The sequence below is a fragment of the Sceloporus occidentalis genome, unplaced genomic scaffold (assembly GCF_023333645.1).
Source record: "Sceloporus occidentalis isolate IW3139 unplaced genomic scaffold, rSceOcc1.0.p SCAF_6, whole genome shotgun sequence".
NCBI lineage: Eukaryota > Metazoa > Chordata > Lepidosauria > Squamata > Phrynosomatidae > Sceloporus > Sceloporus occidentalis.
Genome location: NW_028316986.1, coordinates 53936688 through 53957985, shown reverse-complemented (window position 1 = coordinate 53957985; position 21298 = coordinate 53936688). Strand labels below are relative to the sequence as shown.

The 21298-nt window shown below is 41.1% G+C and overlaps 1 protein-coding gene across 4 annotated transcripts in view; it reads left to right on the top strand.

Annotated features, from left to right (window-relative positions):
• VEGFA (vascular endothelial growth factor A) overlaps positions 1-20385 on the top strand; it is a 32688-nt gene extending 12303 nt beyond the window's left edge. For 2 of the 4 annotated variants that reach the window (XM_089529658.1, XM_089529661.1), the window contains 6 exons: positions 5441-5637; positions 7912-7988; positions 8611-8643; positions 11968-12039; positions 13236-13367; positions 15934-20385. In XM_089529658.1, coding sequence (XP_089385784.1) covers positions 5441-5637; positions 7912-7988; positions 8611-8643; positions 11968-12039; positions 13236-13367; positions 15934-15955 — 533 coding nt within the window. In that variant the 3' untranslated portion in view covers positions 15956-20385. The remainder of the gene's footprint in view (positions 1-5440; positions 5638-7911; positions 7989-8610; positions 8644-11967; positions 12040-13235; positions 13368-15933) is intronic. The other 2 variants (XM_089529659.1, XM_089529662.1) reach the window with 2 other exon arrangements.
• Positions 20386-21298: the final 913 nt, after the last annotated feature.

Sequence of the window (21298 nt, the reverse complement as noted above, 5' to 3'; positions counted from 1 at the left end):
GTTTCCTTTGATAGGTGACTGAATCACCTGTGGGAAGCTTGCTCTTTTCCTCTGTCAGGACATCAATTTCACAATCCCTGTTGCACGGCTTCCAACTCGGGATTAGCTCTGGCAAACTTTGAACCTTCAGGCAGCACAGTCACCATCCATCCTAGAGATCTCCAGGTTACTACATGTTTTCTACCTTTGCAGAGTGAAAAACCACTCTTGGCAATGTTAATGTCACCTGCTTACTTTGGGACAAAGAGGGAGTGGCACTTGTCGCTATTTGTAATGCAGGGCAGCAGGGGGCAGCCTCTCATCTTGCCACGGCCTGTTTCAATTTGAAGAAAGTATTTTTGGCTTAGTAGACTAGTCGAGCATTGCCAGAAGATTAGAGGAGAGCAAGTTTGTAACAATGCACCCATTTTACATTGTCTTCTGATTCTTCTTCCTGATTAAACTATTGAACATTTTTTGCTCCATGTTTTTTGTTTTTTGCATTGAATGGGAGAATACTTTCAGTCTAAGCAAGACTGGGAGTTACAGCTGAACATCAAGGGGTCAGTTCTGAGCAATTATTAGATCCTTAGGCCTTTCTTCCCAATTGCCAGCTTTCCTTAAGATGTGTTGGGCTGCATGTGGAAATGTTGGGAATTCTTTTAACATGTACTGGTTTGGGAATGGTTGGCTACTTTGTTCCATTGTCCCCAGTTCTATGCTGTCTTCAGGTAGGTTCTGATTAAATGAGTCCATCTTGAGAATAGCCAGCTGTATTTTCTAGATATAGACCAGGGGTGGGAAATTGCCTGACCTTCCAGATGCTGTTGAATTGCAGCTCTTAGGGTCCCTCACTAACAGAGCCAGGGGCTTTCAATGCCAGGAGTTATAGTCCTACCATATCTCGAAAGCTACATGATTCCCACTGCTATTATAGACCATCCATTGCTCAGCTGTCATCCCACACAATTTTGGAGTATGACAAGTTGGAGGGCCAGTTTGGATGACATTTTGAAGATCTCAGCCAATTCTGTGCACAGGCCTGGCATGCCATTTTCATTTCTGCTATTCACAAGAGGATATCCCTTTTGAATAGAGCCCTATACATTTAGGTCAAAAACCTTTGGTTGGAAGGATCAATTGTGTTGTTTTCATCAGTGCATACAACTGTTGGGTGCATAGGCTCTATTTATTTGGGTCGTCTCAACATGGGTGGCAGATGTGCAGCATTTTTCACGCAGAGGTATTTGAGCTTCCAAAGTTGTCTGAACTGACCCTCTCTCAAAATAAGCACATATTTTTCATAGGAAAATGCTTTCCCTCCCACTCCAGTATGTATATAAGGAAAACCACTTATGGATCAGGTTGTTCTTTGTACTGGCTGGTCCCTCATGTTTAGCTACAGACACATGCCTGAGAACCGAGAGTTTGAGTTCTGGTTCATCACTTGTACTTATCCCATCAGCTTCCATCATGCCTTAGCCTTGTGATTGACATCAGCTTGCAGAATATTGAAAACTGGAATTATTTAGCAAAGGTGATGTTGTTGGAATAACTATGCTTTTGGCTCTGCAGCTTATCTTATTACTTTTGATATTCTGTTGAAGGGTTCTGTCACAATGGTGTGGCTTCTGTGCAGATACTTAAGGAGCAGCCAGTCAAAATCATGGCCTGTATCTTGTGATTGCCCCTTTTACCAGTCATCAGGAGCATGATGATTACAGCTGAATATCAAGAAAATGAATGATAGGTATATGTTGGAATAGTTGCAGAATTAGGTTTGGACATCTTGATTTAAACCAGAGCATGGGGAAATTATTATTATTATTTTAAACTACAACTAGCTTAGCTAGTATGAGCAGTGTGACACTGTGAACTTTAGTCCCAGGACATACTATTTATGAAGCTCTGCCATTGTATGTGAAGATACAAATAAAAAGTAGGTTGGAAAGATGGGAGCCAGTGATCTTGCAGATATTGTTGGACTGTAGGTCCCAGCTTGCTTGGCCACAGACTGTGCTGGCTTGAACTGATATGAGTTGAAGTCCAAATACCTTATCATGCATCTGTCAAGAGGCATGCTTGCTTCTTTTCCTTGGGAGCTCCAACTTGGTTTACATTCCATGTTTTGCTGAGATGGCATCACCAACCTAAATGCTTATCTGCTAAAAGATGATAAAAGAATGATGATTTTTGCTATTGGCATGGAAGTTACCTTGGTGAGAATGTGAAAGACATGACCTTTGCAAGTGCATTGTATTCTAAGTCTGATGCTACTCAGATATTAAATCTCAGACAACTCATAATTAAAGAGGGAATAAACAAAATGTACTACGCTGGGCATACATCCAAGGCACTTTTGGGCCCACACATTATTGAGAGAGGCCTGAAGCACTGATGCATGATTTCCCTTTCCTCCTAATTATCAGGATTTCAGATCTCATAAATCAAGATTTTTGAAGACTGTTCATTCTGCTTCCTTCCTTGCATTTGAAGGCAACAAAATAAAAAAGTCATGGAAGATATGCAAGACTGCCAGCAGCCATATGCAGAATTCTGTAGATCATCTAGTCCAGTTCAGATCTTAGAAATGTTAGTTTTTTGGACTACAACTCTCAGAATTGCCCATCTAGCATAGTCCCTTCTAGATTGAGGCAGGGATTCTGGGAGCTGTAGTTGAAAAGTCCAATTTCCAGGCTCTGGTGGAGGCAGCAGCTAAAAACCTTGCTTCCTTGTTTGCTGCCACTTTATGTGCTCTAGCCAACTCATGTGCCTTCAGTGCAGGTGAAAACCTGCAAGTTTCTGTGCTGCACCATAGAAGGAAATGCTTCTTGAGATATTCCCGCCCCAGGGTCTCTTGTTGCTTGGCCTTGGCACCATTGAAAAACACAGACACAGAGCAGGATAATAATGTTTTGATCTCAAAAAGTATTTTTTAAATCATGGACAGGTTCCGTGCCCCTTGAATGTGAGGAAAGGTGTGAATAATCAGCAATGTAGTTTATGTGGCAGAGTGCCTGCAAATTTCCCAGGTGCTAAATTGTTTAATTCTCCAGTTTATACTGTAGACAGCTGTATTTTTAAGGTTAAGGTCACCCTGAAGGGGAATGAGGAGGCAGTGGCAGCACAGACCAAGCAAGAAAGGATAGGAGATACTGATAACAGACTTTGCCTGGGCTGAGGGAAGGAACACATGTGTGTGTTGGCTTGGGGTGGGCTATTCTTGAGAACAACTGCCAGTCATTACACATTTTTCCTTCTTGAGTAACTGTCTCTTTAAATAGGCACATAGCTTAATGTGTAGTCCATAGAAATCCCAGACAGGCTCCTCCTCAGTTCTGCCTGCTGCCAGCAGTACTGTGGCACCGTTGTCTGCTCCACATGACCAAGAATTAACTTTCCACAATTAATTGAAAGCCGTAAGCTGTGAGTCCTGCAGCTTCTGTATATTTCTCTCTCCCTCCCCTGCCTGCCTGTCACCCAGTTCAGTAAAGCAACCTTTATGCCAGCTTGTCACAGGTTCAGGACTCCCAAGAAATGCTTACTGGCTTCTGTTTTTTCCATGATGCAAGCAGTTTATGCTTGTTATCACACTTGGTTATCAACCATTCACTGCAGAAGGACTCTGTATAGGGTACAGGCATACTGTATGTTCTCCTGGATCTGACACTATATGCTGTACACCACATCCTGGAATAACAGGCAGGATCCCATATTGTGGAGAGTGTGTTTGAAAGCAGACTGTGAAATTTCAGGACTTGTCATATTTGCATTTAGCTCTTTTTCTTCATGGTGTCCTGTAGTGTGTCTTGTCTGTGCCTTAGCATTGCAGTGAAGCTTGAGCACACTGTCACATCTGTGTGAAAATCAGTTAAGGCTGCAAGTACAGTTGGCCCTTCATATCCACTGATTCTTTTTATCCATGGATTTAACCATCCAATGCTTGAAAATATATTTTAAAAAAGATATAAATTCTATTAAAAAACCCTTGATTTTGCTACTTAATATAAGTGGCACCATTTCACCATGCTATTGTATTTAATGTAATGGGACTTTGAGCATTGACAGATTTTGGTATACATGGGGTGTTCTGGAATCGAATCCCAGCAGATACCAAAGGCCCACTGTATTTAAATTTGACATTCTTCACATACTACACTATAGACCTTCCTTCCAAGGTAGGCTAGGTCTTCCACCAACAAGCAAAGCTTAGGACTGGCTGCTAAGGAAGTTTTTTTAAAAAAAAAAAATGTAACTGTTTAATTATAATACGATAATGTGGCTCATCCTAGAAGTCTAATGATGATAGCCTTTCCATATACTGAAAGATACTGATAAAAGTGGTGATGATGGGTTCAACTTGGACCAAGTTAGCAATACTTAGGCTGCACTGAAATTATGGCAATTTTTTTTTGTTGATTTCAGTTGGGCTTTGGCTAGAAGGAGAGGTCCCCTGTTCCTGGAATGAGGGAGAAGAAAGGGCCCAACTAGTCAAAACAGATTGCAAAAGGCTCAGAAAATGGTGGGAATTGCTTCAGGAAGGGGAATCTTAATGCTATGTCATTTCTTTTATTTTATGTGAAGGGCTTCTTGAATGGGGTACATGTGTCAAGTAGCTATTTGCAATGTTTGGCATAACTGTTCTCCACACTGCCTTGGCAATAGCAATAGGTCCCCTGGCTGAGGGAAGGATGGCATTTTCCAGTGACAAAACACCATGTGATGAATATCAGAAAAATGTGGTTTTCCCACTGTGGAAGCATTTTCCTTAGGCAATTGTATCTGGTGATGTGCATTTGAGAAGGACACTGAGACAAACAATGTCTAGAAATAGCAGTTAAGCTGAGATACTGAGTTGGATGATTCCACCTCAACATGAGGAAACATGACAGTAAGGGCTGTTCAACAGTGGAACACACTCTCTCGGAGTGTAGTGGAGTCTCCCTCCTTGGAGGTCTTTAAGCAGAGGCTGGATGGCCATCTGTCGGGGATCCTTTTACTGAGAGTTCCAGCATGGCAGGGGATTGGACTGGATGGCCCTTGCGGTTTCTTCCAACTCTATGATTCTATGATTCTTAGGGTTTGGGCTTGTGGTTCAATTTAGTTCCTCCCTTGCAAAACATATCAGGAACTAAGTTGGTTAAAATTCAGTCAGGGAAAATACTAAACTTGTCTATGATTCAGCCCTATCTTGCTTTTCCAGCACTCTCCTCCCTGTACTCTATCTTTTTGGGCTTTAAGTGCATTTTAACTCACCTTTAATGTATTTATTGACAGCATGTTTCAATGAGCCCTTAAAATAATGGGGAGGCATCTAGGTAAAAGGAGCAACAAGTGCAGAGTCATTTGCTTGTACGCCCATGGCCCTGTTTTTACACTGCCTTGAAATATTTTAAAGATTGTGTTGTCAGACTTCAAAAAAAACAAAACAACTCTTTTCCCCTCTCCTCTTTTTTTGTAGTTATCTCATTTTTCGTGGTCTACAATCTCAGTGCCTGCAGGCCACTGGAGACGATGGTGGACATATTCCAAGAATACCCTGATGAAGTGGAATTCATCTTCAAGCCATCCTGTGTACCCCTGAAGAGATGTGCGGGATGCTGTAATGATGAAGCACTGGAGTGTGTACCCACAGCAGTGCACAATGTCACTATGGAGGTAAGGCTGTGGCTAAGTGATAGGCTGGGGTGGGGTGGGGTCTTCCAGACTGTATGGTCTTCCAGATACTGGACTGCAGCTCCCATCAGCTGAGGCTAGCATAGTCTGTGGTTGGTGAGGGATGAAGGGAGGGAGAGTGACACATGGTTTACAACTCTGCAGTGCAGGGAATAGAACAAAGGGGGAAACATCCCATAGGATTTGGTGTTGTTTCTCAAACTCTGAAATGGCTCACAAGTGGCTCATCTAACAGAATAAAGAATAACTCCTATTCACTGCTTTTGGCTTGTCCAGACCCCTCCCCGGGCTGTTCTGCTTGGTGCTGCTGAAGTCAGAAGGTGTGTAGGAACATCTGGCTCACCTATTGCTAGGGGCTTGTTTTGCTGGAAAGCTGGAGATCACCCTCACAGCACCTCAGATGATCTCTTCTAGAAGGAGGGGCACCTCGTAGCTAAATGTATTGCTTTTAGTACTGTTCTGAGTTTAGTGAACCAGCTAGCTGTGAAAAAAGCACTGCCTTTCAGCTCTGCTCGGGTTTCATTAGTTCTGTGATTTGGCCTTTTTCTGGACTGCTACAGTTTCCATAATGCCCCCAGTTAATATGGGCTGTGCTGGCTGGAGGATTCTGGGAATTGTTCCCAAAGCAATTTTCTTTCTGAACTCTTAATATCACTTACCCTGTGTCAGAGAGATTTCATGTGTTTTTTCTCATGACGATTCTATAGAGAATCAATTTTGTATGTTATCTTGAAGTGAACCTATTAATTACCAAGAAACTCTATTTAAATACATATCATTTATCTCCAGTGGACTTTTCAGAGGGTGTGTATCAGGAAACCACCTCTGTGTTCTGGCTCCACCTTAATGCCTGCTTTGGCTACTGTATTTTGTACCCCACAGGTTCCACTTCAACAGACTGTTAGAAAGGAAGCTTGTATAAACAGATCTGAAGAACTGGCCAAAACAAAGTTTATCAATCATATTAGCATTTTAACTGGTTGATTGCTGTGGTACAGTAAGGATAGGAAGAGCAATGCTGCTGTCACAAATAAACAATTCTCTTCTTTTTAATTTGAATGTAGCTGTCCTGAAAGGAAGTGGAAATAATAGTTAAGGCCAAATATACTGTAAGGATGCATATTTTTCATACAGAGCACAGACAGTACCTCTGTTAGACTCGCTTCTTATTTATTTCTCTCAGCACTGGAAATGTTCGTCTGATTCTTGATCCACACCAAGTCCAGTCCTGCATGCTTGGAACAACACGGCTAATGGACCCACAGTCATGATTTACAGATGTCACCTTGTCATGCCACACTGGGCCTCTCAAAACAGAGTGTAAATAATGGTGTGGTTTTGTGGTGCAGACCCAAGACCACAAGTAGCTGTGTTGATTCCAAGGAAACCAGTTGCACTAATTACCTTGGTGAAGCCTGAAGTTGCATGTTAAGTTTGTGCTCTTGCTGTTTATCATTTCTACAGTGTCATCTTTGTGTGATTTTTCACAAAACTAAGAAGCAGGCCCTGGAGCAGAAGGGTTTATGATCTAGGGTTGCTCTTGACTGAGCATGTGACACTAAATAGTTGGCATTTGAAGCAATCTGATGTCATTGCTTTACTAGAACCACACTGGCTCAACTGAGAGTAACTCATCTGCTAGTGCATGGTTTTTACTGGCATCACCATAGAAGGACAGCAGTCTTCACTGGTATTGCTAGAAAAACACTTGCAACCCTATACTTGATGTTCCATTGCATAATGTGTTGTGAAGAGGCACTTAATGTGAGATTGCTGCTGCAGATCCTCTCTCTTGGAGTTTATAATTGCCTCACTTGAATGATGTCTCCTCAAACTAACACTTACCTTCTAGTACCAATGTGCCTCCAAAAATGGTCCTCAGTTCTGTCTGTGAAGAGGCATAAGCCATGTTCTTTGCAAGTAGCAAATGTTACTTGAGGAGGAGGGTGAGATAGCTCCATACTGCTAAACAAATTAAATTTAAATCTGATGACATCAGAAACCTTATTACTTAATATCTCTACATCTTTAGCACAATTTTACATGTTTCTAATTAGCCATTTTCAGTGGTGTCTACTTTCAGGTGAGTGGCATAAAGATGGACTGGAAGCATCCTAATTTTCTTCTTTAATTTTGCCCTTATTTTAGTTTTACCACTGTGCACCTTGTTTCTTTGTCTGTTTGGAGAGATTCTGTAATTCTGACTCACTGTCTTCTTTCTTCCTCAACCCTGTTTCCCCCCACTCTCCATTTTAGATTATGAGAATTAAACAAAATCGGAGCCAGCACATAAACCTGATGAGCTTCCAAGAGCACAGTAGCTGTGAATGCAGGTGAGTGCGCAGAACCTTCATGGTTGTTTTCAGAACAGATGATTTTTTAACTGCACTGATGTATATCTTGGGGGGGGGGGAGTGAATGCATGTGTGCGTGTGTGTATATGTGTGCGAGTGAGCGAGAATGAGAGTGGAAAGAGGGAGAGACAGAAGCTGTCTGTCTATCTGTCTGATGGAATGGGAAGATGCGTTTGACCGCAAGCATGGACAAAGGAGATTTTTTAAATTAGAGGTCTTACATGGTTGATAGACTGGCTGTAGGAACTTTACTTGTTATGTTTGATGCAACAGCTCATTGAGAAACACACTAGAGTGACCAGAATGGAGAACACATGTTTTTCCTTATTTGTCACTTGTAATAACATAAGCAAGTCTTTCCTAGCCTGATGACTGTGGTAGGTTTTTGATTCTAATTCCCATTAGCCTCAGCCAGCAAGGCTAGCAGTCATAGATGACTAGACCTGTAGTCCATAACATCTGAAGGCCTACCCCTGTGCTGTAAGGTGTGGAGGCTGGTCTTTTTTGCAAGTGTGGATCTGAGGTGGTTAAAGGGTGAGTGTGAGGTCTGCTTATCATTGGTTGTCTCTTTATGTTTTTCTTCTTTTCTCTTTTCTTGTAGACCAAAGAAAGAAGTCAGAATTAGACAAGAAAAGTAAGTGATGTGGCTTGTGCGGGTCCTCCCCCTTGATGTTACAAATTCCTTTTTCTTTTGTTGATAATCATAAATAAAACCTACTGATCGCAACAGAAATCAAACAGTCATCTTGATTTCAATCCATTCCTTGTGGACACATAGCATTGATGGCTTTTGCTTCTTTTCTGCCTGAGGACATTTTGAAATGGTTTGCTTGTGTAAAGAACAACAAGGAAGTAACAGAATGTTCCCCCCCCCCCCCCTTCAACTTTTTGGAATGGATTCTGGGTGAAAGTTTCCTTCTACATGCACAGTTGTTGCTGTGAATGCTGGAAATCATTGCTTTTTTCTCTTTCTTGCTGCTTGGATGACAATTTGCTGGTTTATTCACAGTGGCTTGCTTAGATTCCTAACATCAAGGCTATGCATGTGAGCTTTACTGCTTCTCTCAGGGTAGGAGAGGTAGCCAATAGAAAAAGGTGAAAATAGAGATCCAGTTAAGGCATGCACAACCGTTTATATGAGAATAAATTTTACATATTGATTGTGAAGAATCACATCAAGTAAAGCAACTTAGATGAAGCTTCTTGACCACCCAGCTACTTCCCAGTCTGATTCCTGCCAGCTATTTTAGACTACAACCCCCATCTGTTACTGTTAGTCATACTTGTTGAGATTTATGGGAGTTGTAGTCCAAAACATCTAGAGGTTGGGGGAGGCTATGTATGACTGTAAGTGGGGATGGGGGAGTGGCATGACCAGGGGTATCATGTGAAATGGAAATTTGCTTTAATCTTTCTGGAAGGTAAAGCAGTTATGTTTAGTGAAAAAATAGACATTTTTTTCCTTTTTTCACCCAACTTAAAGGAATAATTCTATAGAAAATAATTATATTGTGGAAACATTCTCTGAGAGGCATGAGTGGGACAGTTTCTGATTTGTTATGGAAGCTAATTAAAAAAAGAGTATAGAAAATGAGGGCGATAATATTATGGCCAGTTGTATGGCTGTTCCATCCTCTCCCTTGGAATTCACTTTGGAGGCCATCATAGAGATTAAGAGAGGTAATTGCTGCTTGGTTCATTCTTTCCAGATTATTGTAAATATTAACTGATCAACTGAGTGCCAAAATGGCCCAAAGGTGTGCAAATGTGGTGTTGTGACTGAGTGAACACTGGTGCTGATGGGACACAGTCAAAGCCCCCTCTTCTGTCACTGTAACTTTACACGCTTGAGCTTTTTCTTGAGTTTTAGGGTGGCTTGCATTGCTTTGCCAATATCACATCCCATGGGGCAATTTGGTTTGCATTAGGCTGAATTTTTTCTTGTGCTTGACATCTTTTTATTTTTTGGCCTCCTTCTGGATGAGTGTGTCATTGATGGGAGTCAAATTTAGTGGAAAGCTTTCATGAAGTAAATATCAATCTACTTTTGGCTTGTAGAGGTGTTCCAGGTGTGTTTAAAAGAAATGTGTACTAGTCAACAGGCTTGAACATGGTTCAGGAAACATTTGTCAGATACACTCATCAGCCACCTCCTTCTTTAAAGCCTCTCCTTTCCATCAAATTGAGATAGATTGGGAGGGAAAGAGGTGGAATTGGGAGTGAGGTAGAAAACCCTCCTGCAGTGGTTTTTCTACAAAACTTGATTGCTCAGAATTTGTCTTGCTCCTTTCATTGCACATTTCTCTTGTGGCCAACTGTTTGCGAAGCCTCTAGGTTTCGTCCAGAGATCCACTTGAGTTATACTTGGAGTTGATCATTCTTCTCTCCACTTCAAGTTGAGCATTCTTCTTCACTTATATAGGTCTGTTCACTTTATCAAAAGCAGGATTTATGGGGAAGGGGCATAGATGAATAGGAGGACACATGTTTTGAGTGTAAAAGATCCCTGATTCAATCTTGGTCATCTTCAAATAGGACTGGGAAACACTTTTTTGAAAACCCAGAGAGCTGCTCTCGGTCACTGAGCTAGATAGACTGAAAATCTGACTTAGTAAAAGACAGCTTCCTATTTTTAAAGAGTTATTTAAAAGATGGAAAAAACAAGTCTTGAGTATTTATTAGGATTTTTTTTTTACATCTTTGCAATAGGGAGGTGGCTCCATGTTCCCTGGTAAGGAAAGGCACTGTGTCATTGCCTAGGGACTGATAACTAAGCGCCTTGCCTTATTCAGCATTCTCATTCTGCAGAATTTATATTGTCAGTAGCAGCTTGAGAGGCAAAAGAGATTGATCCATCAGTTAATTCTGGTTAGAGGATCTCTTGTTATATCATTGTCTGCTTACATGTTTGAATTTTTAATATTTCTTTTAGTATTTCTAGGCAGTCTAAAAAACAAAGTGCTAGGAGGGCTGGCTGCTCTGAATTTTGTTTTCTGTGAAAGCTACCCATAGCACTGGAATAATTTATGGTTTTGGATGAGATTCTGGTCTTCAGAGTGAAGCCAAAGATATTAGCTTTGACATGTATGCATGCCATTTGTACCAGATTTTCCAAGTCTTGCACTCTATAGATGCTTTGGACTTCAGCTCCTATCAGCTCCAGCCAGCATGGCTGATGGTCAGAAATTCTGGGAATTATAACCCAAGACACTTTGGAGGCCAGGAAGTTGGGAAAGGCTAGTCTGTATTCTTCACTTTGGAACAGAGAGCCAGTTTATTGGGCCATCACAATATAGATCCACATGTTGCTTTCCAGCTGCCAGAGTAGAACCCCTTAAGAGGAGATTTCTAAGGGCAAAAGTGCTGCATGTTAAACTCATGCATTGTTTCTTTCCAGCTGGAAATGGATAATCTGTGGTGTGGGGGTATTTGGTGACTTCCAGACCTCCTGTTGGAAAGTTTCCTTCCTGAGTGTGGAGAGGGAACCTATGTCTTGGGGAAGTGGCAGAATGGTATATTGAGGAATACCCTTAATTGGAGGGCGTGTTTCAGCTTTGCAGTCCCATCTGAAGGATTATGCAGACTGTATGGGGAAAACTAGTATGTGAGGCAGGGCAATAAGCACCTTGGCCCAACCCCCTTCCAAGCCTTTTATTCTGTATGCTGGGGTGTGTGTGTTGTGGAGCCCTTGGCCTTCCAGGTGTTTTGGACCACAATAGCTCCTAGCATCCCTAATTAGTGCCTCTGCTGGGTGGAGCTACTTGGAGTTGTAGGCAAAAACATTTGGAAGCCAGTGGTTCCCCACCCCTGCTTTTATGTGCTTCTCTATTCTCCAAAGGGTACAAAGCAGCCACCTCCCTTTCTATTTTTCTTCCCGTTTCCTTTCCCTTTTTCCTCTCTCTCTCTCTCTCTCTCTCTCTTTCCCTCTGCTTTTGGTTTTGTTTTGTTTTTCTTCCAGAAAATCAAAGCGAGGAAAGGGGAAGGGTCAAAAGAGAAAGCGCAAGAGAGGCCGGTATAAACCACAAAACTTGTACGTTTTGCATCATGTGCTTGTAAACTGCCCTTTCCCCCTTTCCTCCCATCACTTCCCCTCAAATCAAAGCAGCTGCTTGCAACACAAATAATAATAATAATAATAATAATAATAATAATGTAACAACAACATACAAACAATATAGTTTTTGCCCATTTCCAAAATAGCTCATTCATAGTGCTGGGATGGTGGTGGTGGAGCTTAGCAACATTGAGAGTAGAAGCATAAAGTGGTGGTGATAATTCTTCTTGCTTGTGATGTAACTTTTTCTCTTCTGAAGCCACAGCATCATGAAGGGACAGGCAGGCTTCATTTTGTTTTGCTGTCACTGCCACCTGCAATACCCTGGTGTGATTTTCCCTTCTCCTTTCTTCCCTTAATTTCCCCCTCAGCTTTCATTTTAAGCCTGTCATTGTTCAAGAGGTTGATGCCCAGGGCTTGTGCTTGCCATTCATGCATGTTTATATCTCTGTATGTGTGTGAGATCTCAGGAAAACACTAACCAGAGAGGTATTAGAGGATACTTGGAAAAATGAGACACTCTACCTCTTTCTTGCTCTCTGCTGGATTTTGGTGGCTTTCCCTTCTTTTTCTGCCTCTCCTATTTTAATTCACAAAATCCTGCATTGCCAAGATTCTCTCAGGTGTCAGGTTTGGAGCAGGAGGGGCCTTGGATGGGCTCCTGTCTTCATTCATTCCCTAAAGAAAATAAATAAATAAACTGAATATGAACAGTTGGATGCAGGAGCTAGGCTCCTCCCTCTAGCCCTTTCTTTGTAAAGCTGTCACTCCAGTTGACATTCACAAGAATTTTCATGTAGGAAGAGATGCCGCTGGGTATCCTGCTACTGGCTTAGAGACCTTTATTAACATAAGAGGCTAGCTCAACATCTGCATCAGCAAATTGAACTAATGCAGGATTTGTGGATTTATACAAATACAGAGAGCCCATTTCTGTTTGTCTCCTTAAAAAACAAATACAAAAAAATAATAATACTGCAAGTAAGTGTTGGAACACCTTTGGGGAGTGTCCACCACCCACCTAGCAGTGTTCTAGATGGACAGTGCTGTGTGTGTGGGGTGGGAAGGGGTGGAGGGCAGGGTGTGCTTCAATGTGTTAGGGTGTTGCATGTGTAAATTTCTTCCCGCTAAAGCGCTGTAGCTTAGACCTCTTTCCTTTTGCCTTTTTGCAGTCACTGTGAACCTTGCTCAGAAAGGAGAAAGCACTTGTACAAACAAGATCCCCAGACCTGTAAATGTTCCTGCAAATTCACAGACTCACGTTGCAAGTCGAGGCAGCTTGAGTTAAACGAGCGCACTTGCAGGTTTGTGTCCTGAAGAGTGAAAGTGGGGAAAAATACCCACACACACATGCGTGTAGTATATGAACACATGCACACACCAACACGCTCTGAGAGAGCACACAAGTGAATGAATGAGAGAGAGAAAGTTTTCTGCTTGCTTGCTTCTGGTGCCAATGTACTATCATCTCTCCTTTCCTTAGTTTGACAAGGATAGGGAGTGGGAAGATAGAAAAAGCTGGTGTTGCCTGTCTGAAGTTATGACTTTTTTGCATTCTGATAAGGCTGGTGACAGGTTGGTGCTCACATTGAATGTGCTTCTTGGGTAGCAAGGTGGTGAATTTTTGGCTGCCAGGCCCCCATGATTGAAGGACTTGTATGCAACGAGATGTATAATCTGGTAGGCAGCTGCACCATGTAACTAGTCCCTTGTGCCCTACATGAACAGACATTGCCCTTTTCTTTATGTTTTCAAGTTGCAAAGGAAACTCAAAGAGTACAAGACCATGACTGACCTTAAAATCACTACTGAGTCCACCCAAAACTGAGCTGTAAGGTTTAGGCATGTAAGTTCTCCTGTTTTCCCTCTCCCTTTTCTGTCCCTTCCTTTTGACATAGCTTGCCCTGTATAGGAAATACTATGTGGTCAGTCCTTTCTTTCATTTCTTCCTGTTTTGTGAGTGTCCTTAAAGGTGTGAAATATATGAATAAGCATCTGGGCTAGATCACAAGTGTTCCAAAATGGTAAAAGATATGCTAGGAGCCAATGAAATGCCCCAAAGCTCTGCTTTCATATCCTTGTCTCTAGCTGGTAGCATCAAAAAGGCAGTCCACCATTCAAAACGATTTAGAACTTGCTCTTGCTATGGGTTTCCCATGTATATACTGGCTGCCTTTGGGCACAATAAGCCAGCATTCTTTAGAATTCTGTTTTTTTGGGAGGTGAGTTGTTCTTGTGTGCCTTCAAGTCGTTTCTGACTTAATCATGGGATTTTCTTGGCAAGATTTGTTCGGGGGGGGGGGGGGTTGCCATTGCCTTCCTCTGAGTAGTTGGTTTCCATGGCTAAGTGGGGATTTGTACCCTGGTCTCCCGAGTCACAATCCAGTGCTCAATGCACTACACCATGCTGACTCTTGGGAGGTAGGACTGTGTGGTAATTCACAGTGTACAGCAGTGGGAACAGTCAACTCACAGATATCGCATCTATTGTTTGATTATTGCCATCTGGCTTCTGGCTTCCCTCACAAGCCAGAGATAAGAATACTGACTTGCAGGAGAAGCGATTAACTATTATTATTATTATTATTATTATTATTATTATTATATCCCACCCTTCTCCCAAGACTGGGACTCAGGGAGGCTTACAATTCAGAAGATGTTTGGCTTATTTTCTGTTCTCAGACAATGTATTTATGTTTGGAAGACATGAAGAGACAGTATCTAGTAGCTAAGACTAGAAGAGCAGGACTCTGTTTAGCTCTAGTGCATAGGCTTCTATGGTATCCCTGTGCAAAAGAAAATTGTGCTCCCATATTCTCTCATTGATGTTGAGATTCATATCATTTGGGGAGGGGGCATTTCAGTGTCCATTCTTTGCCAATGGGAAGAAGTGCTCTGTATGCAGAGGAATCCTGTGAAAAGTTGTAACCTGAGTGTGATGCCTGGTGCTGTAGAGAGAAGAGAGCCTGCTCTTCTTGAGTTACAGTTCACCCTGCTGAAGTTGTCCCTGGAGAGAAACCAGACAGCTCCCTGCCCTTGACCTTCATAGCTTTCTCTCAAACTATCTTGGGTGCACTTGAAATCATCACTGCAGAAAGCATGGGTCTGTTCCCAAGTGAGGAAAAAATATTCTGTTGAACTGAAAAATTGTTTGCCTTTCTGCTGTTGGTTGGTTTCTTGGTGGCACAAAATAACACCCAGAATCACAGGCATTGTAGAGTGCTTTGGGTAAGAGGTTGAACTCATTGGGGAGGGCAACTGGATTGCTGCTTGAGTGTCAAAGGCAGCTTCAGATTGATGTTCTGCCTATCTCTTCCAGGGAATTATGAAATCTGGATGGTAAAATGGCACATCCATTTTTCTTCTTCTTCTGCTTTTGCTGCAAACTTGCTGTTGCTGCTCTATTCAGGCACTAACCTCTACCTCTTGGCAGACAGTGGAATGACTCTTTATTTTGTTTTTCTTTCCCTGCACGAGGCACTTGTGGCTTTGTTTGGCTGTACCTCTTTAAAAACAAAATGAAAAAGTCTAGACTGGGAATGAGGCAGGTGATTTGTGTGCATGTGTCAAGTCTGTGGATGTGTGAGTAGAGGAGTGTGAATGTATGAAAATCCAACTTTGAATGGGTAGTCATTTTCTGTTCACATTTCCCCGATATGTGCAAAAAATAGAGGAAATGCACCTGTTCCCCTCCTTTCTCCTTAAAATTGACCTCAGTCACCTCTTTCACCTGGTTTGTATGTATTATTCAGAAAATCAGTTTGACCATATTTCTTCTAGTGCTATAGCCATCTCTCAGCTGCTGCTACCTGTGCTGGATTTTCTTCCAAAAACATAACCTCTCCTCTCTTTCTCTCCTCTCTTTAACAGATGTGAAAAACCAAGGCGATGAGCAGCAGAGAAGAAAGGGGATGGGGTGGGGTGGGGGAACAGCCTTGGATCTGGAGCCTGATTATTTCGCCTGGTCAAAAAACACTAATCCAAATGAACACTAAAATGAAGGATCAGTAGAGCACAGCACTTTTTGAGTACGGACGATGGACTCCGGAAGGAACATTCCCCGAGGACCCGCACAGGATTCACCTTTTGAATTTGGACTATTTTATTGAGAGACTTTCCTTCCCATGCTGCTAAATAGTGGAGCCAGGGAGAATGGAGTGGTGTATATTTTGGGGACTCCTATTTCACATGAATAATATATAAACTGTATATGTATATATATATGTATGTGTAAATATACATATACATATACATGTATCTTCGGATTTTAGAAACATTGCTAACATTATTGGTATCTTCACTGGATATATTCAACTGCTGTGGACACAAGTGGGCTATTTGGGACGTGAGAAACTCTGACTGGGCTCTAGTCAGAAGTGTGCTCAGTTTTAACCTTCATACTCTTGCTGACTGTGTAAAGCAAACTAGTCTGCTGGCCTCAGTTCCAGTTCCCCAGTGTGCAAAGAGACCTTTGTTCAAGAGAGGAAGAGACAGGGGACTCCAAAGATGACACAGTGGACTACTATGGGTCAAAAGGTCAAGTAAAAGACTGTGTAGCTTTGGGAATGAGGATTCTGTCAACTTCCTCCCTCCCTCTCCTCCCCTGGTTCAGAACCTGCTTGCTTTGCTGGGACGTTGGTATGCATTTTTATATTTGTTCGCAACAGGAACTTTGCCATGGATCTACATTCTGGCCTTAATGATGGTGAACCTGCTGATGCAAGGACTCATCAGCTTGAGAAGGTATCACTGGAATCTACAATCTTCCACCCCTGTTGGCTACTTAAATAATAAAGGAGATAACTACAAATAGCTAGCAGAACATGGAAGCAAGAATGGGGACCGGTGTATTGCCAGGCAGTTAAACAGCATTGTCTGCCATGATTATGCACAGAACTGCCACTGAAGATGCTTATGGAACATCTCCGGAAAGGGATATTAATCTAAAGTATATATGTACAATAGGCAAGGGTGTGTGAGTGAGTGTATGTGGGGTGGTATATACATGCAACCATACAGGCATTTGTGGTCTTAAAGCATTCAAAATTGAGTAGGAAAATTTGGAGGCTGTGATCAATGAGAGGCTAATTTTAGTGCTGTGAATTTATGAAGATTCCAAATCTGTTGTGACATGAATGTGTCAAGGCATTGTATGTTATGCTGCAATTATTTTTTAAAGTCTGCACACTCTTCCACTATTATGTTGGCATGAGTGAGACAAAATTACCTGAACACTACCTTTTTTTCGTGAATGTCATCTAGCCTACTGATATGTAGCCCACTTTATCTGAAGATGTGTTCAGTTGCAACCGCTTAACAAGACACTAGTCAATCCAAGTGTTACTCATGTGAAAAGAGGAAATTTGGAGCCATGTTCTTTGCCCCACCTCTCAAAGGTGTGCTGTTGTTTCCAGCTTCAGCATAACTATCTGAAGTGTGAAGACCTTCCTTCCCCTTGTTTAAAACCCTCAGAGCTCACAATTGCACAAAGAGCCTTCAGGAATACTGGTGGAAGCGCTATACTTCAGAAGTGATGACTGAATCCCATGACAATTGGAATGGGAGAAATAACCTGAGGCTAAATGCAACCCCTTGACCACTTTCACTGTGTTTAACCCAATTCATACAAGTAATACATGGACAGGGCTATTGTGAAGCACAGAGAGGCAAACCATCCATGTTTTGCACTCTTTAATATTTTTCTCAGTGTAAACCTTTTCAAATTCATAATCAGATTGTTTGCTGGAAGTTGATGTTCACCTGGACAAGGACTCTTGTTTCGTAATGCCCATAGACAATGTAAAGGATGCCAGTTTGCTTCCCACCCCTCCAAACCTTAAATGTGTTTCATATGGAAATTTAGGCCTTAGGTCAACTTTCCCAACTGTGTGTCTTTGAAATGTGTTGTACTACAACTCCCATCACTCAACAAATAGGTCTGGTGGGGCATGTTGCTGTGATGAGTGCTGCAGTCCAGAGCATTTGGTAGGCTGCCACTTTGGGGATGGCTCCCATAGTTTTTCTTGACATGCTGAAATGCTGTATTGTTCTGAGAATACTTGTCTGAACTGGCTACATGTAAATGTAGTATTAATATGACTAACCCCATTGATTTTGACAGACCTGCTGTTGCACTAGAAACTCACGCATCTGCAGAGCCTGATTGGTTGCTAAAGTCCCACAGTGTCTGCTATTTTAGGGCTGTTTAGGTTTTTGCAGCATTGCCAAACTCCTTTTTAGAATAAAGTACAGTTAATTTTAAAATTAATTAAAGGTGTGGTGGTGCTGTATATTTAAAGTCAGGGCCATTTTGAAGCTATTATAAAACTGCAAGAGGCATTTTTAATTTCGATTGACTACAACCTTGAGGATCTTGTCACTGTAAAATACACCCAAAGGCAGATCCCACCCTTCTTATTTGCCCCTAACCATTTCATGTGTTTGTGACCCCCTTCGATTTCTACAGTTGACAACTCTCGTTTTTCTGATTGGCATGGAGACTTGTTACAGTGTGGGAAGTTAGACTACCCACTTTGATAAGCTTGATTCAGATTGAACAATACAGAAATGCTCATGTGAGATGAGGCTACAATGCTCAGTGCCTTTCAACATAAAACCCTTGAAACACCAAAGCATTCCAAACCACTAGGCATCTAGGAAACATTCTGCTCTGGAAAGGAAATGTAGAGCAGAAGCTCAAAGACAACAATGTACTTGAAATGCTTGAAGCTTGTTGACTTCCCCAAGAATTCATTGACATTGTCTGGCTTTACTGACAAGCCCAGAGCAATCATGAGGCCATACTGACTGCATTGGTACGTACAGCACTAGAAGCCATAGGTACAACTTGCTATTAACATTTTTGCAGTTCAGGTTGAAATGCATTGAAGAAACTGATGCTCTTGTACTTCAGTTGACCGTGAAAGAGCAGCAGTGGTTCAATTTTCCTGTTGATTGTCCCCAACACCTATGAGACTGCTGCAGACTGGTTCTGCAGAAAATAAGCTTAGAAGCAACCTTTCTGCGCCAGAAAAAACAATCCCTATAAAATTTAGGTGCCATTTACTAGCATTCAGTAAGTAGGTGCATGCCCCTGTGCACTGCTGAGTGCATGGACCTATGGTTATCTAAATACTCAAAAGATAGTCAGCAAGTTCAGGTCTGAAAATGCTGGTTGCCTCTGCGTATTTGGTGATGGGACGGAGGGACTGAATTCAGGATGTTCTTTCTCCTGAAATGGCAAAATCCTGGATTCCCTCCCACTCCACACAAGAGATTTAGCACTCTCAAAATTGATGGAGCTGGCCATCTGTTTGGCTTTGCAAGCGAACATCCTAATCCATTGTTAGGGACTTCGTTGAGTGTCAGATGCCAACATGTTGGACTGTGTGCTCAGCTCTCCTTTTCCAGGTGTGCAAACTTGCTTTCTGTTGCCTGTGCTCGGTTGGGCTGTATGCCTAAATTCTTGGCATCAGATTTTTTTTCTTTAAATGTGGTCTTTGTCAGAATGCTACCAAACACTGTCTTTTTATGGACAAATAGCTGGCCTAAAATCAACTTGTGACAAGCGTGATCATTAACCACTATGGAATCTCCTTCCATCCAATAGCAAATGTGTGCATTTTGTGTGAGTGTGTCTGGGTGTGTGTAGTGTGTGTGCACATAACTGAAATGTATATATTCATGCTGTGCAAGGTGACAAACATTGTTCTATATACTTGTTTAATATCCCTTTTTAAAAATTAGAAATTAAAAAAATAATTTAAACTAGGTATTTTTCAGTATTCTTTGTTAATATTTAATTTTACTATTTATAAACTGAACCTCTTTTTTGTATTGTTATGTATAAATTTTAACTTCTGTTCCATCCAATCTCTCCCAAATTGTTGGCAGAGTCAGTAGCATGATCAGTTATTTAATTAATATCTCTAACACCCACCCCTACACATTCCTTTTGAGGCAAGGGTTATACATCTACATATTATATATATATTTGGTTATATGTATGTGTGTGTGTATATATATATATATATATATATATATATATATGTTTATGTATATGTGTGATTCGGATTAAATAGACATTACGATTTTTATATATGTAAACCTCCCCCCCCCCCCACCCCAGAAATATAGAAAATTTTACTATCATTTTATTTATTGGTGCTACTGTTTATCTGTAATGTGGCAAGAAAAGAATTCACTAGCCACACTGGCTAATCAAGATTCCATATGAAATATTTATTTTTAGACAAAAATAACAAATATATCTTTAAAAAACCACCATCTATTGCTTTTTTGTAATAAAGAATTTAATTCTCATATTGTTTTCTTTTTATGTTTTGCATCTTAATTTTCTGTTTTGTAACTTGTTTTGCTAATTGGCTAAGAGGGAGGGAGAGTGGGTCTAGGTACAAGCTATCAGAATGTGTTGAGGAATGGAGTAACTGTCAGAAGCAACATTTGGGATATACCAAGAGTGTTCATACATAGTAGTAGCCCTATTCAGTTTCTGTATCAAGAAGCTTAGGCTAAAATCATATTTAAAACATGCACATAAAATACTTAGAATGAGGTAAATCCCATTGAATTCAGCAGGGATTATTTCTGGGTAAGATTGGATGAATCTATTTCTGTTTTTCATTTTCTTCATCTTACCTTTGACACATTCTCTTTCACTTCAGCATGTGAAACGTCTTTTAAATGCATGAAAATCTCCATGCATGTTTGAGCATATTTTCCTAATACATTAGTTTTTATACATTTTTGCATAAAAAACCCAAGAGTTTTCTGTACTTTGCTATAACACTGTTATAGTACTATAATGTTCTATAGTTTTGGACATTTTAAAACTAAATCATTTTTATATTTGCACATTCTCTAATACATGTATTTTTTGATGAGCTCTCTTAGAAAATTATGGGATAAATGCATATAGCAATTGCTATAGATGCATTCCAGTTCACATATTTATTCAGAATGTGCAAATTTGGTAAATTCTTATCAAAATTTAAACTGAATAGAATTAACCCCATCCTGTGTAGACAAGTATAAGGTGGCACCATAAGTCAACTAATTGTTATGAATCACTTATAGCTTTTAGTGACAAATATAAAAACATCTGGATGATGCAAAGACCGGTGTTTTCTTAGAAGAGGAACTGAACACTCCTTCACAAATAGAAATGGTTTCCTAAGATGATTCCAGGGAGATGTATCACGTAAAGGCAAAGTAT